General features: G+C 47.8%; 1 protein-coding gene across 5 annotated transcripts in view; it reads right to left on the bottom strand.

Moving 5' to 3' along the window:
* The window catches only part of LOC140395585 (E3 ubiquitin-protein ligase rnf213-alpha-like), a 192,537-nt gene that overhangs the window by 90,782 nt on the left and 85,921 nt on the right, over window positions 1–15,834 (bottom strand). For all 5 annotated transcript variants that reach the window (XM_072483546.1, XM_072483548.1, XM_072483547.1 and 2 more), the window contains exons 30-36: window positions 12,350–12,540; window positions 11,651–11,806; window positions 6,845–10,381; window positions 5,298–5,434; window positions 4,450–4,548; window positions 2,395–2,516; window positions 1,655–1,777 (exon numbers count right to left, since the gene is read on the bottom strand). In XM_072483546.1, the coding sequence (XP_072339647.1) occupies window positions 1,655–1,777; window positions 2,395–2,516; window positions 4,450–4,548; window positions 5,298–5,434; window positions 6,845–10,381; window positions 11,651–11,806; window positions 12,350–12,540 (4,365 nt within the window). The remainder of the gene's footprint in view (window positions 1–1,654; window positions 1,778–2,394; window positions 2,517–4,449; window positions 4,549–5,297; window positions 5,435–6,844; window positions 10,382–11,650; window positions 11,807–12,349; window positions 12,541–15,834) is intronic.

The following is a 15,834-nucleotide window of genomic DNA, read 5'->3' as shown; positions in this document are numbered from 1 at the left end:
TAAAAAACAATTTATAGTGTATACATCAGTAAATAGACTCATCATTTCAGCCCGTTCCTGCCCCACTGAACTTGTTTCTTCTTATCTTGACTCTACTTTTTCTCCCCTTGTCCAGTCTCTTTCCACCTTCATTCATGACTCTTCTAACACTCTACTACGTCATTTCAATCATTTCTAGTTTTCCAACACCAACTGCCCCTTCTTCGTTTGGATGTCCAATCCCTCTACGCACCGCCCCCCCCCCCCCCCCCCCCCCCCCCCCCGCCCCGCCTATCGCTCACCAGGATAGTCTATGGGCTCTCCGCTTCTGCCTGGAACAGAGGCCTCGACAGTCCCCATCCATCACCACCCTCCTGTGCCTGGCCGAACTTGTTCTCTGCCCGAACAATTTTGCCTGTATTCCTACGGGTACCCACAAGGGCCTTTGTTGCGCCTGTCGTTTTTGCAGGACATGTGAAACATTCCTTGTTCCAACTCCACACAGGCCGCCTCCCATGCAATGTTCCAGTGAAGCCAGACGCAAGCTGGAAGGGACAGCACCTCATCTTCCGCTCAGGCACTTTACAGCTTTCTGGACTCAACAATGAGTTCAACAGCTTCAGACCACAAACGCTGTCCTCCATTTTGATTTTTTTTGCCAAGTGCCAGTCTGTATCTTGTGTTCATGTTTCTGTTTCTGTATTCTGACATTTACACTTTTAAAAAAAGTTTAGAGTACCCAATTCTTTTTTTTCCAATTAAGGGGCAATTTAGCGTGGCCAATCCACCTACCCTGCACATCTTTTTGGGTTGTGGGGGTGAGACCCACGCAGACACGGGGAGAATGTGCAAACTCCACACGGACAGTGATCCGGGGCCGGGTTCGAACCCGGGTCCTCGGTGCCATGAGGCAGCAGTGCTAACCACTGTGCCACCGTGCCCCCCAATCTGCCATTTACACTTAACTCTGAGCCAATGCTTTGTTTCTCAGAGTCTCACAACAATCATTATTACTGCCCTTGCTTCTTCTTCCCTGACAGTTAATCTCTCCCGCACTCTTAACCTAACCCTGACGTTGTTGTTCTCTCCAACCCACCCTACTTTTCCAACAGCATGAACCCCATCAAACTTCTACCTCACTTTAGGTCCAAAGAAGAGTCGTATTGGACTCAAAACCTTAACTCCCCACAGATGCTGCCAGACCGGCTGAGTTTTTCCAGCACTTTCTGTTTCTATTTAATATTTATAGGTCTCGGTAACTAACAATCTATAAATTAACATCTTAACATGTTACGTGTCTATCACTGTAACTTAGCTGCAGTTTCCATATGGTCTAGTGGGAAGTTGAGGGCTCACTGGGTCTGCGGTACATCATTGTGACAGGCAGTATATTTTCAAGGTGAGTGATTGCCCAGGTAGGTTTTGTGCCCGCATCCCAATTTCATTTCCAAGCAGTGTGTATCTAATTTTTTAAAAATTCTGCATTGCATTGAAGATAACAAAATGATTGTGCTTCAAAGCAATAAAGGTCAGAGGGGTCTCAGGCGGTTCGCGTGTTGCTTCAGTTTTACTTTGAGCTCGTCAACGTGTTAATACTTTACTACATGCTCCTCAGTACACATTCAACACAGCTTGCAGAATTTAATCCACACTAACGTTTTAGGTGATAAATTACCTGCTTGTACACCCAAAGCCTTGGCAATTAGTTCACTGATAGTAGTGTTGCAGAATGCAGATATGTCCGACGCCATCTCCTCTGATTCAGTCACGTCATCAATGTGGACAGACAGCCACTGACCTACACAGCAAGCAAGATACGGTCAAGATTTTACAGCACTGCAACAACAATAAATATCCATTTATCTATTCTCACTGCGGAAACTGAATGCCCTGCTAGGCATTCCAGCTATTTGTTTTTTGACAGCTAACGGCATTGCGCCTCTCCCCCAGCAGCCCCTTTGCTCCACTGCTTGAAAGTTGCAAGTGTTTCTGACTCTCATTGGTCAGTTCCTACATTCATACTGCTACAATGTAAATTTACGGTCAGTACATCAGGTCTGGTGTGCAAAGATGCACAACCACAGTGGAGATAGAGGGAAGATGTGGCGGCATTGTGTTGCGCACTGAATTATCAAATTATGGAATGCGTTGCACAATAGGATGGTGAGAGCAGAGTCAAGTAAATACTTAGTTGAAAAGGAAAAACTTGAAGTGCTACTGAAAAAGAGGAGAGTGGGGCTAATTGGATAGCTTTTTCAAAGAGCTAGCATGCACACAATGGGAGGAACGGCCTCCTTCTGTGCTGTATCATTCTCAGTTGTCTGCCTGAAATGCAACACAGAAATCCTCCCCTTTCACACCAGACACCACTGTCGTCCAGAGACGGAATTGCGCCTTCTCTCCTCTTGAACATACCTCCTTGAAATCCAATGTATTTCGATTCTCCGGCAATTCGAGAGAGCTTGGTGATAAAAAGCACGTAACAATTTGGCTTTGATGTGGAGTTCATCAGGTTCATTTCATTCATTGTGCAGTATCTGGAAAGGAGCACATCAAATTTGCACTTCAAATATCAGGAAAAAAATGCTATGGTACAGCACCCAGCTGTGGGGCAGAAGCCACTCCTGCAGCCCAAAGTTACATAACTCAGGTGATCTGATAACTGACATTTTGTTTGGCAGTACAGGCCGTCCTTGACTTTACGACGTGGGCGTTACGATGGGCGGAACTTAAAATATATAAATGACACCCCATTTCGACTTTACAACATTGGTTTCAACTTTACATCGTCACAGTGGCACGTTCATATGTGCAGATTGACATTCTGCGCCGCCCATCTGCATGACTGGACAAGCCAAACTGTCTTTTTTAGGTTGGAAATTAGCATTTTATTCTGTTAAAATTTGTTTGGTACAACCGTCACAATTTGAATGCATTTATGCACTTATGTTGTAGTTAACATGTACACTGATGAGCTCCGCTCGCCAGAACTCTTCAGTGTAGTGAGAGATCGGGACGCCATTTTTAAATAGTGTCCCAATTTCTGCAGCCCCTGTAGTAACCCCCTTCCCCCTCCCCAACAGACTATGGGAGAGCCTCCACACACGACAAACTATGGGAAGCCCCCTCCCCCAAACCCGCACAGGGCACCCCCCCCCCCCCCCCCGATCACCACCATGTGAGAAATTTCAGTGCGTCATCATGGCAGCGTCAGACTAGCAAAGCCCCTGCCAGCTGGCAGTGCCACCTAGGCACCTTGACAGTGCCAGGCAGACACCGAAGTGGCACTTCCAGGGTGCCAGGTTGGCAGTGTCAGAGTGCCCAGATTGCACCAGCAGTGCCAGGGCACCACCCTGCCCAAAAGGCATGCACCTGGGGGCCATCAATACCCTGAAAGACTCCCATAGTGCCGCTCGGTCTGGTCCCCGTTTGTGGAGACCAGTTCTGAACGGCACTTGCCCGAAGTCTCCGTGGCGAAGGGGATCGATCCCAATGCCTCGGGTACCTCGGGAATCTGCATATTAAAGTGAGATTAGCTGTCTCGCTTTAATATGCAGATTTGGTAAAAAGTGATCCCGCCCAGAATGAGCAGGATTTATGGTGAGGCGTTGCGAGCCGAATAGATCCCAGGAGCGGGGTCGCCCGGCTTCTATCGGCCACGCTGCGCCGAGCTGCTTTTCGGGCACTGTGTCAACGTTCGATCGTGTCCATAAATTGTGAGTGTTTAATGTGGTTTGGTCCATGGAAGTAATATTCGGTGTGAATTATAGACTCAACGAGGATAAGGAAGCCAAGAAAAATCTGTCATTGTAGAGGTTAAGTGTTCACCGAGCGATATGAGGAATGGGTTAATCTTACCTTTACATATCTAAAAGAAAAGAAAATAACCAACTTCAGTACAAAAATTATGACGTGGTTAAAATATAAAGTTAAAATCGTTAACAACAAAAATACACAAGAACATTGATTAGCCATAAACATCCTTAAAATATATAACGTTATTCTAATAGTAAAAGTAACAGTCTGGCAAGCGGAAGTCTTGAAATTCTTCATTTGAAGGAAATCCATAAGATGGTTATTGCGATGAAACCTTTTACCAAGTGCTCCAATGATCAATCCGAAAAACAAATATTGTCACGGAGCCCTACTCTCACTGCGTTGTGGGACGTGAGGAGATCCAGTCCACCATGGCACAGAAACCTTAGGAACCGTCATGGTTACCCCTGCCAAGTTCTCCTGCCGAGTGCTGGACTCACCGAGAAGCGGAAACATCTTCTCAAATCTACCTTACCAAACCCGTTCAAAATATTTAGAGACCTGCATCAGGTCAATCTCTGTCTGGAACAATGAGGACCCAGCCTGTTCAATCTTTTTTATATCCCCTCTGTTTCGGCGGGGATCCAGTCGAAGCAGGGCTCCTGGTGCAGCACCTTATTATTCCTGCTTGATGTTGAAACCATTTGTACTTACTTGGCAGAAGCAATCAGTTCTGAACTCTGAGCGGATTCCTCGGTATCCATCTGTATCAGCAGCACACGGACTTCAGTGTTACAGTTTTGAAACGATTCCCTGGGGATATAAAAAGACACCTAAGCACTTTTTGTCTTAAAAAGCAAAATTAAGGAACTTATCATGGATTATTTCTGAATAAATTGGGATCAGAAAATAAGCAGATATTCTACGTTTTATAAAATTGCATCGGGCAAATTTTCATCCCTCCACGCAATCCCTGGACATAACAATGAAAATAATATCTGAGGTTTGATTGTATATTTACTTTGTTGAATGGGGCGAAACGGTGGCACAGAGGTTAGCACTGCTGCCTACCCCGCTGAGGACCCGGGTTCAATCCTGTCCCCGGGTCACTGTCCGTGTGGAGTTTGCACATTCTCCCCATGTTTGCATGGGATTTGCCCCCACAACCCAAAGACGTGCAGGTTGGGTGGATCGGCCACGCTAAATTGACCCTTAATAAGAAAAAAAATAATTGGGTACTCTACATTTTAAAAAAAATCTTTATTTTGTGGAAAACTGCTAATGATTAATGATTGCAGAAAAAGGGGCAGCACGGTGGCGCAGTGGTTAGCACTGCTGCTTCACGGCGCCGAGGTCCCAGGTTCAATCCTGGTTCTGGGTCACTGTCTGTGTGGAGTTTGCACATTCTCCCCGTGTTTGCGTGGGTTTCGCCCCCACAACCCAAAGATGTGCAGGGTAGGTGGATTGGCCACTCTAAATTGACCCTTAATTTGAAAAAAAAAAGAATTAGGTACTCTAAATTTAAAATAAAAAATGATTGCAGAAAACGCACGAGTACTGACCTTATTCTTTTGCAGAATGATTGTTCCGTATCAAACTGGTGCAGGAACAGAAGCAGAAATTCTCCCACCTTGTTACCAAGCTCCTTGACCATTACTTTGACGTCTGATTTTGTGAGAAGCCTGGAGAAGGTTGTTACCTGGAACAGCAGTACTTTATTTAGCATGACGACTGATAAGCCAATACTGCAATCTCACTCTTACAGCAAGCAAGCTTCAGCTTGGTTTCAATCCATTTGCTCTGCCCTGTTCTGTGACTGATTCATCCGTGAAAGCTGGGTTCGATTCGAACCGGATAAGGAATGACTATGGTGTCAGGAAACTGACTGATGAATAGAAAAGGGTTTCACTCCTCCTGTCTTTCAACTCTTGGAATAGACTAGGGCTGGGCAAGGTACTGGACGGAGGCAGTGCAGTAGCAGACAGATGCAGACAGTAGCACAGAACAAGCTCCCTTCCCTCATGCTCACAGGATGGTTTATAAAGCTAGATGAGGGGTTTGAGGCCTTTCCCGCTTATTACTCACAAAACACGTGAGCAAAATTCTCTAGTCCTACCCACCTGCGGCATCTTCCAGTCCCACCAATGGCGACTTCCCGCAGTGGGTTGGCTCCCCAGCGGTGTAGGGTATGAGCCCACCCAGTGTTTTATGAAGGCCTGAGATAATGCTCAGTTCTGACTTGAAATGTTAGCTCCGTTCTCTCTCCACAGATGCTGTCCGACCTGATGAGATTTTCCAGCATTTTCTGTTATTGTTTTAGATTCCTGCATCCGCAGTAATTTGCTTTTATCATTTTCTACGTACCCAGTTTTCTGTACAGTTATCAGCAGTTTTTGCATGATTTATTATTTTAAAACATTTGTTATCACAGACGGGAATTTACACGAGGACATATTATACAGGCAAAGCGAAAACAACAGAAGGGATTCAGGCCACATGGCTTCAAATATTCCAGCATTCCCTTCTCATATTTCCTACTGAAAGTTTTTAAAAGTCCTTTATTTGCCCAACAGGAAACAGGTTAGATTTAACTCTTCACAGTAGTTTGGTGAAAAAGAAAACAGGAGGGGGCACTTTGGAAGAGGCGTTCATTCTAGTTTGGTGAGACCGATCAGAATATTAAAGGAGGCACGGACTGAAGGTAGAAATCAAATTCGAAGTGTTTTGAATGCGCAGCCTTTTTAAGGAGTAGCATTCCAACATCAAAATGTAAACAAAATCTGAAAATTTCTGAAAGCATTTATGCATGGTAACCAAGATCCTATAGTCTGATTTCAAATCCCTACACAGAATAATCTCCAAGCTGTAGTCAATGGCGGCAATTTGCTGGCACTTCCCACTGGCGGGATCTTCCAGCCCCGCTGACGGCGACCCAACGTGGTGGTGGAGGGTGCGAGCCACGCAAAGCCCTCTAGACATCAGCGGGACAGGAAGATCCCGCCGCGGCTAATGGCAGGCTACCTTCACTGCCAGAAACCACGCTGCGTGCGCGGTGGGGTCCCCGCCCATTATTAAAAATCCTCTAATGTACAGATTTCAACATTATTACCTCTACAAAATTGTGCTGCCGTGTCGCCGTGTTTCCAAGATGTTGGCGAATATAATCGCTCAGTGATCTATGATGTTGTTGAACAAAATATTCTTTCCACTGCTCCTTGACTTCATGATCCCCTAGAGTAGAGTGCTTCAAGCGAACCACAGCGTCTGGGGTCACACAGTTGAGGAGAAGGTGTTTCGCTGATTTTAGTATAGTTCGAGTGTCCTCAAGGGTACCTTCATTTGTCAGGTCTGCAGTGTCCAGAACTTGCAGTAGTACGTTAGCACATGCATCAGCGTGGAAACCAATGATCACCTCTGAAGGGTTGAGCATTAAGCCGTCTTCCGCTCCATTACAACTCATTTTCACTGACACAAACTCCCTGACCCACAGCTCCAATTGTTTGGTGATATTTTGCTGCTGAGGATTAAGTACAGTATTCATGTCTAGGCTGTGTTTCTCGAGTCTGTTGATCAAGGGAATGGGAAACTGCTCGTAGACGACATCCTTGTCTTCAACGACGATCAGTCGAAACTTTCTGTCCACTCTGCATTTGACACGGTGCGTTCCTAAACCCAGATCCACATACTGGTATTCTCCAAGGTAGACGTAGTACTGATTTAGAGCATCATAAAGGCTTTCGTACAAGTTCTTCAAATTGAGAAGTATCACTGTTCTCCCAGTCTCCATGCAAGTCTTCACTCGATTTACATTTCGGCAAATTTGAGTGTATTCCTGATCCTTTGGGAAACTGGACCCGAATATAATCTCTGGCTTGTCGTCCACATCTTGAAAAACATGCTGCAGGACAATCTGAAGGGCAACATAGTTCTTGGTAAGGAGGAGCAGGTAGCGACACTCCCCATCGCTGGAATCTGCTTTGATATTTGTTTTCACCATCTCCAGTGTACTTGTTTGAGGAAAAGAGTCCAAAGTGGGGAGAAAAATTTCAAGTGGATTAAACTCATCTTTTCCACTGAAATTCCGTAAGATGGTGTCGGCCAGCTGTTCCTCTGTTGGTTCACGTTTTGTCTTCTTCGATGTGATAAAAACCATCTTTACAAGACTGTAGTAGTCACGAAGTCCAAAAAACTGTACATTTTGATTTCTACATATTTTTAAATATGCTTTGGCAAAGATGGGAAAGAGATGCTGCACCTTTTGAAGCAGAGCAGGGTCAGATGAACATATTCCTACAGCCGTCTCAATGAGCTCTTTCTCAGACGGATCCAATCGGGAAACAAATATCCCACGGTTCATTTTGGCAGGATCCAAGGCCCAGTTGGAAATTCCAATGAAGCCTACTTTTTTGTGAGGGAGGGGATCGTCGTCGTCAACACAGCCATCTTCCAGCAATGGGTGAAGCGTTTTCAGCGGCATCTGTGGAGAGTCCTCAGCCAAACCAATTTCATCCAAGACCACCACGGAAGCATATTCGTCCAGGTTTCTGCCCTGCTGAAAACGTGCGCACTGTTTGAAGGTGTTGATGATTCCTTCTGGAGTCGAATGGGGGCTGCACTGAAAGGAAACCATGTGGACTTGTTTCAGCTTTTTGAACAGTTCATAGTGAGCAGACTGTCCCTGCATGGCATCCAGAACAACCGTTTTTGCCAAGGATTTTGAACTGCCAGGCTTTCCAACAAGGAAGAGCGGGATTCTCAGCTCAATGCAAATGACCATTAAGAAAACATTCTCTTTTAAGGCCTCATTTTTAGCTATTGTTGCTCTTGGTTGTATATTTTTCATAAAAATATCTTGACAGTGGACAATTTGAGCCTGGATTTTATTTGACGAATTATACGGTTCAGGGAAAAATTTGCATATGGCTTCCAAATATGTTTTCTTGCACGCTAGTGAAGGATAGTAACATACTCCGAGCGCTGATATCAGAGCTTCTAAGATGTTTTGATTTGGGTTTGGATAGTCAAATAGAGTTTCTCTATGATCATAAAACCACACCAAAACCTTCATGCATCGTTCTACATCTCGCAAGCTCACGAAGCTGCACTCGTCTTTCTTTTGCCTCATGAATTGCTGTGAGGCTGCGAGGACCTTCATTATGGCTTTGTCGTGCAGAAAAGGAAGTCCGTGGCTTCGTATATATCGTTGCACAATCTGGTTGGTGTAAGCCAATTCAGCTTTGTCACTCAGTTGTCCAAAGTCCCATACCAACGGGATCATGCTTGGCGGCAATGGCTGCACCCGATAAACCAGCTGCCTCAAAGGCACTTTTCCCAGTTTGTCTTCCGTCTCCTCTGCCTTGACTCGGTATCCCAACCCAGCCATTTCCAGACGTCGGATCATATCCTCTGAATGCTTTCTGTAAGGGTTGCAGGCGGCAATTATTTTTAAACCGGTGTTGCGTTTCATTGCTTTACCTTGAACTGTCTTATCACAGAGAGCCTCCTTAATGGCATGAATAGCTTCTGTGGTGTTGGCCTCATCAAAGAACAGGACCGTCTCCAAGCCATATCTACACTTGTTCTCAATGGCAAGCTCCTCGGCTTCTCTAATTTTTGCATAGATTGTCTCTGCTGTTGTGCCTCCGTGTACCTTAACTAGCTTCATGGTTTCTGTGGCATGCTTCCCTTTCTGCAGGTCGCAGAGGAACTTAACCAGTCTTGTTTTCCCACAGCCCGTCTCCCCCATGATGATGACAGGAATTTCACACCTAAAGCGCATGTGGATGGCGAGCATTTTCATCATGTTGTCGGCAGTTAGTTCGTAAGTCTCATCTGGATCCATTGCCTGGTCAACACCAAGAACCAAACTGAGCTTCCGGATTTTCTCTTTTCTGGGAAGGTCATCAATATTCTCGTTAAATCTTATTCTCTGCATGCCAAGCCCGCTTTCAAGCTGTGAAGACATGAGGTTCCCTCTCAGCACCTCACCAGTGCGATGATCCACGGCATCAAATCCCATTCTATTGTTTTGTTTCAAGTGAAAACCAAGGAACGTCATGGAAAATGTGTCTGCATTGAAAAATATGTATGGATGGGGATGAGTTTCCCATCTTTTCCGTATGATATACGGAAGTAGGTCTTCATCTGTTTGGGGGGTTGAGAAAGCAGGGCTTTCATCTGAAATATTCATCGATGGCGTTGCAAAGTCTCGAGCCATGAGAATCATGAACTCAACAATGAAGTTTTTAAAACCGATCAGGGTATCTCCGACAAACAAAGGGTTGCAAAACATTGATCGCTCACAGTTTTTCAACTGAAGGTTCAGAAACCAGGAAAAGTTCCTCAACTCTGCCCAGGAAGGATCCCTTAGGCCACAGTATTGGAGAAATAAAGTTAGACATTCAGCAGGATTTCCTTCAACACTCTGCTCTCTATATGTGAAGTGATCAATGTTTTTCCTGCCACTGAACCTACAGAGATATTGGTAGGGTCTCTGAATGGCTTCGCTGACAAATTCCTCCTCATCCATTAACGGGTCTAAATTATTACGGTGGGAGCCGTTCCGCTTTTTTAATTCAAGCTGCCGAACTTCTCTGGGTGATCTGCAGTGAATTGTTGGCAGGATACCCAGAAGTCCCACGTTTCCCTATAAGAAAAAAGATTGGAAAGAAGAAGTTAACATAAGGTGTAAATTTCTCTTCCTTACGCAAACAAAATCTTTATTATTCGTTAGTACCGACAAAACAATCAGAGAAATGGGTGAAAGGGCCAATTCCATAATCATGACAGCTTAGCTTTCTGAGAATATCGGCGAGAAAAAAACCATAATTTTATGAAGGCTCGTAACACTAAAAGTTACTAAAAGAGACTTATCTGTTGAAACCATTGCTGTTGATCTTAAGTGAGAGAAATACATACTATGCTGTTACTTTCCAACTATCTTTTCGGAGAAATTATCATTCAGTAAAATCAGCTTATGGGGCGTCATTCTCCGACCCCCCGCCAGGTCGGAGAATCACCGGGGCTGCCGTGAATCTCGCCCCCGCCGGTTGCCGAAGTCTCCCGCGCATGCGCTGCCGTCATTTCCGTGCCAGCTGGCGGGGCAACAAAGGCCGTTTCCGCCAGCTGGCGGGGCGGAAATCCCTCCGGCGTCGGCCTAGCCCCTCAATGTTGGGGCTCGGCCCCCAAAGATGCGGAGCATTCCGCACCTTTGGGGCGGCGCGATGCCCGTCTGATTGGCGCCGTTCTGGGCGCCAGTCAGCAGACATCGCGCCGTTTGGGGAGAATTTCGCCCCTGATTTCATTTTTTTGCTGACATCAGTCCGGGGCCGGATTCTCCGGTCCCCCAGCCGTGTGTCTCTCGGCAGCGCACCATTCACTGGCAGCAAGGTTCTCGACGCCTGTCGCTTGTCGATGGGATTTCCCATTGAAGCCACCCAACGCTGCTGGGAAACCCCCAGGTAGGGGTGTGCTGCCGGGGCGAAAAGTGACTTGCAAAGGCTGGAGAACTCTGACCCTCGTCTTTTGTTGGTTGGTTGGATGAGTATCTGATTAATTCAGGCACAGGTCAGTTTAATTTGACAATGTTTTCTCCAATGGCAAACGTCCAACTAAAAGTCATCAGATGAACAGCATATTGAGTATCGCTGCAGAAAACATTTAAGGTTTGATTTTAAATTATGTTGTGGAGATGGAGCTTTCAAGTGGCATAGTTCACGTGAGCACTTAACACACCCAAATTATTTTTGTGCGTCCAATGTGTTTGGACAAGTATAAACACATTTAAAATATACACAGACTATGTAAAAAGTGTGAACCAGGGATACAATTTCTGTATGCCAAACCTTAGGAGAAATCACAGGTTGTAAATTTTAACTTTGAAACATTGCTTTGAAAGTACAATACTCTACACAACCTGCTGAGTTTGCGGTTTATAAAGGAAGTCATTGACGTCCAGATGTTCGACAATGTACAGGTGAGTTGTGCTGCGTTTCCAGATCCTTCCCTGGCTGTTCTTCAGGAATCCTAAAATTAGGAGCTTGAAAAGAAATTCGTCCAATCTTTTCCTCACCTTACAAAAAGAAAAGAACCAGAAAGATTAACGTTAACACTGACGCAAATCCATGTTCAATTCCAGATAAGACTGACCTCATAATTTGAAAGAACAACTGGATCCATATGAAGATTTAATTATTTTCAGAAAAGCTACAGTGGGCATAAAACTGGGACATAAAACACTCTGTGCACAGAGACTCTGTCAGCCTCCACCCCTGATATTCAAAGAAAATTAAAACCGGACCATCAAGAATCCCCAGATATTGGTCTGAAACAAATGGATCTTCACTACTCTTAAGCATAGGAGACAAGTCCACCTTTTTTGGGCATCAGACAGGAGGAGTAGATGTATATCAGACAGGAGGAGCGGATTTATGTTAGACAGGAGGTGATTGCCACCTGTGAGCTGCACATAATGAATATCACACAAGGTCTTGTCTCGTGAAAATTCAATTAAGAAGGCAGAGAATAGAAAGCAGGTGGGATGTCTCCTCTATGCCCCGCCCTTCCCCACACCCTTCCATTAATATCAGAGCCGTGAATTTTGATGATGACTTACTGGAGCTGCATCAATATGGAATATCATTGGACGTCGAAGATCATACATATCTGAAGCACAGTGCAACATTTGAACTATCCGATTTTCATCAATCGCAGGCTCAATCAATCGGATTCTCCTCAGAGCGTTGTATTCTCTGGGACAGTGCTGTAACAGTTTGTCATGCAATTGATCAATGTAGAGGGACTTTCCTGTTGAGAAGCAAATCTCAGAATTATTAGCCGGAATTTAGTCATCAGGTTCTGACTGATCTGAAATCGTGCTTGAAAGGGGAAAATTATGAATCCAACGTCACGGTAGCCGATACATGAGGTTTATTCATGTTGGTTTAGGTGATTTGAATTTGGTAGGAGGCACAATGAGGAATGAGAGTGAAATGTATTCCCAATTTGTTTTTTTTTTGCCAATTGTTCATTTCTCTGCCCCAAGTTATAGACTTGCTCATGCTGTTCCACCTCTCGCTGTCTCCCCACTCCCAGAATATTATGAGAATACAAAGAAGGGGGACTTCCGGTTGCGGCTATGCTGAGCTAAGTCACACGTTCGGCAGCTCCCGCCAGAAACGGACTTTTGGGCTCTTTTTAGGGGCCCCAGCGGCATTTGTTCGACGGTTCCCAGTGTGGGAAGGTGATAGTACGATTTCCCCAGCACTGTATGGATTAGACCAGGAGTGGAGCGGTGAAAAAAGTAATTTTGGTGCAGCGAAAAGTGCGAGGGAGGAAAACCAAGATGGTGGCGGGTGGAAACCAGGCAGCGTGGGCGCAGTGGGTGCAAGAGCAGCAGGAGTTTCTCACGCGCTGCTTCACGGAATTGAAAGCAGAGCTGCTGGATCCGATGAAGGCTTTGATCGACAAGCTGGTCGAGACCCAGAAGGCCCAAGGGGCGACGATCCGGGTGGTGTGGCAGAAGGCCTCGGAGAATGAGGACGAGATATTGGGCCTGGAGGTGAAGGTGGAGGCGCACGAGGCGCTGCATAAGAAATGGCAGGAGAAGTTCGAGGACATGGTGAATCGGTCGAGGAGGAAGAACCTGCGGATTCTGGGTCTCCCGGAGGGAGTGGAGGGGTCGGATGCTGAAGCATATGTGGTCACGATACTGAACACGTTGATGGGTGCGGGTGCCTTCCCGAGGCCCCTGGAGCTGGATGGGGCCCACCGAGTCCTGGCGAGGAGGCCCAAGTCTAACGAGCCACCGCGTGCGGTATTGGTGCAGTTCCACCGCTTGGTGGACAGGGAGTGTGTCCTAAGATGGGCAAAAAAGGAGCGGAGCAGCAGGTGGGAGAATGCAGAGGTCCGTATATACCAGGACTGGAGCGCGGAGGTGGCCAAGAAGAGGGCCGGGTACAATCAGGCTAAGGCGGTTCTGCATCGGAAGGGGGTGAAATTTGGAATGCTGCAGTCGGTGCGACTGTGGGTCACATTTAAGGACCGGCACCATTACTTTGAGACGCCAGAGGAGGCGTGGACCTTTATTCAGGCCGAAAAGCTGGACACGGACTGAGGGTCGGTTGTGAGGGGAGGTCGCGGGGGGGCTACTGTGGTTACTGTGCTTTGGGGGATGTTGGGGGATGTTCTATTCTGTTCTGTATTGTGTCCTTGGGTGCTGGGTGGGGTAGGGTGAAATGGTTCGAAGGGGGGTTTTGTGAGAGTGTGGGCGTCGGTGGTTGGAAAGACAGGGCCCCGTTGGGGGGGAGGGGAGATGGGAGGCCCGAGGTGGGGAGCTGGGACTAGGCCGCAAAAGAGAGCTGCGCCAGAGAGGGCGGGGCCGGTTTGATGGAAAGCGTGGGCTTTTTTCCGCGCTAGGGAAGGAAGGGGCGGGGCCAGGGCGGTGTTGGAGAGGAGCGCCCGGTGATGGACAGGAGGGGGGGGGGGGGAGATCACCACACTGGGGGGGTCGATGGAGTGGCGGGAGTTACCGGGTCAGCTGACTAACGGGAGTGCTATGGGGGGAGCAATGCAGCTAGGGGGGGGACCTAACTGAAGGGGGGGGAGGGGGGGGAACTGGTTTGCTGCTGCATTGGCCAAAGGGGAGCTGGAGCTCGGAGAAAGAGTCGGGGCGGGGGTCTGCCACTGGGGGGAATGGAGAGTGCGGGAGGCGCGGGCACGTGGCTGGCCTAGAAAAGGGGATGGTTAATCGGCAGCGGGGCGGGAGGGCGGGAAGCCCCCTGATCCGGCTGATAACTTGGAATGTGAGAGGCCTGAACGGGCCGGTCAAGAGGGCCCGTGTGTTTGCACACCTGAAGGGACTGAAGGCAGATGTGGTTATGCTCCAGGAGACGCATTTGAGGGTGGCAGATCAGGTTAGGCTGAGAAAGGGGTGGGTAGGGCAGGTTTTCCACTCGGGGTTGGACACAAAGAATCGAGGGATGGCGATTTTGGTGGGGAAGCGGGTGTCGTTTGAGGCGCTGAGCATCGTGGCAGACAATGGAGGTAGGTATGTGATGGTGAGTGGTAAGCTGCAGGGGTTGCGGGTGGTATTAGTGAATGTATATGCCCCGAATTGGGACGATGCCGGATTTATGCGGCGCATGTTGGGCCGGATTCCGGACCTGGAGGCAGGGAGCTTGATAATGGGGGGGGGGAGGGGGACTTCGACATGGTACTGGATCCAGCACTGGACCGCTCCAGGTCCAGGACGGGTAAAGGCCGGCGGCAGCCAAGATGCTGAGGGGGTTTATGGACCAGATGGGAGGAGTGGACCCATGGAGGTTTGTCAGGCCGGGGGCCAGGGAATTTTCTTTTTTTTCCCACGTCCATAAAGCCTACTCCCGGATAGACTTCTTCGTTATGAGCAGGGCACTAATCCCGAGGGTGGAGGACACGGAGTATTCAGCCATAGCCATCTCAGACCATGCCCCGCATTGGGTGGAGCTCGAGCTAGGGGAGGAGAGGGACCAGCGCCCGCTGTGGAGCCTGGATGTGGGCTTGCTGGCGGATGAGGTGGTGAGTGGGCGGATCCGGGGGTGCATGGAAAGCTATCTAGAGGCTAACGATAATGGGGAGGTGCAGGTGGGGGTGGTCTGGGAGGCGGTGAAGGCGGTGATTAGGGGGGAGATAATCTCCACTTGGGCCCACAAGGAGAAGGAGAGGAGAGAGAGGGAGAGATTGATGGGGGAGATTTTAAGGGTGGATAGGAGGTATGCAGAGGTCCCCGAGGAGGGACTACTCAAGGAGCGACGAGGCCTCCAGGCCGAGTTCGACCTGTTGACCACCAAGAAGGCAGGGGTGCAGTGGAGGAAAGCGCAAGGGGCGGTGTATGAGTACGGAGAGAAGGTTAGCCGGATGTTGGCACACCAGCTTCGGAAGTGAGGGAGATTGGGGGAGTTAGGGCTAAAGGGGGGAACACAGTGCGGAGTGCGGTGGGAATAAATGGGGTATTTAGAGACTTTTAGGAGGGGCTCTTTAGGTCTGAGCCCCTGACGGCGGAGGGGGGATGCGTCGATTTTTGGATCGGCTGAGGTTCCCGAGGGTGGAGGAGGAGGGTAG

This window comes from Scyliorhinus torazame, chromosome 18 (assembly GCF_047496885.1).
Source record: "Scyliorhinus torazame isolate Kashiwa2021f chromosome 18, sScyTor2.1, whole genome shotgun sequence".
Lineage (NCBI taxonomy): Eukaryota > Metazoa > Chordata > Chondrichthyes > Carcharhiniformes > Scyliorhinidae > Scyliorhinus > Scyliorhinus torazame.
The sequence above is the reverse complement of the archived record's forward strand: the minus strand, read 5'-3'. Positions and strand labels throughout refer to the sequence as shown.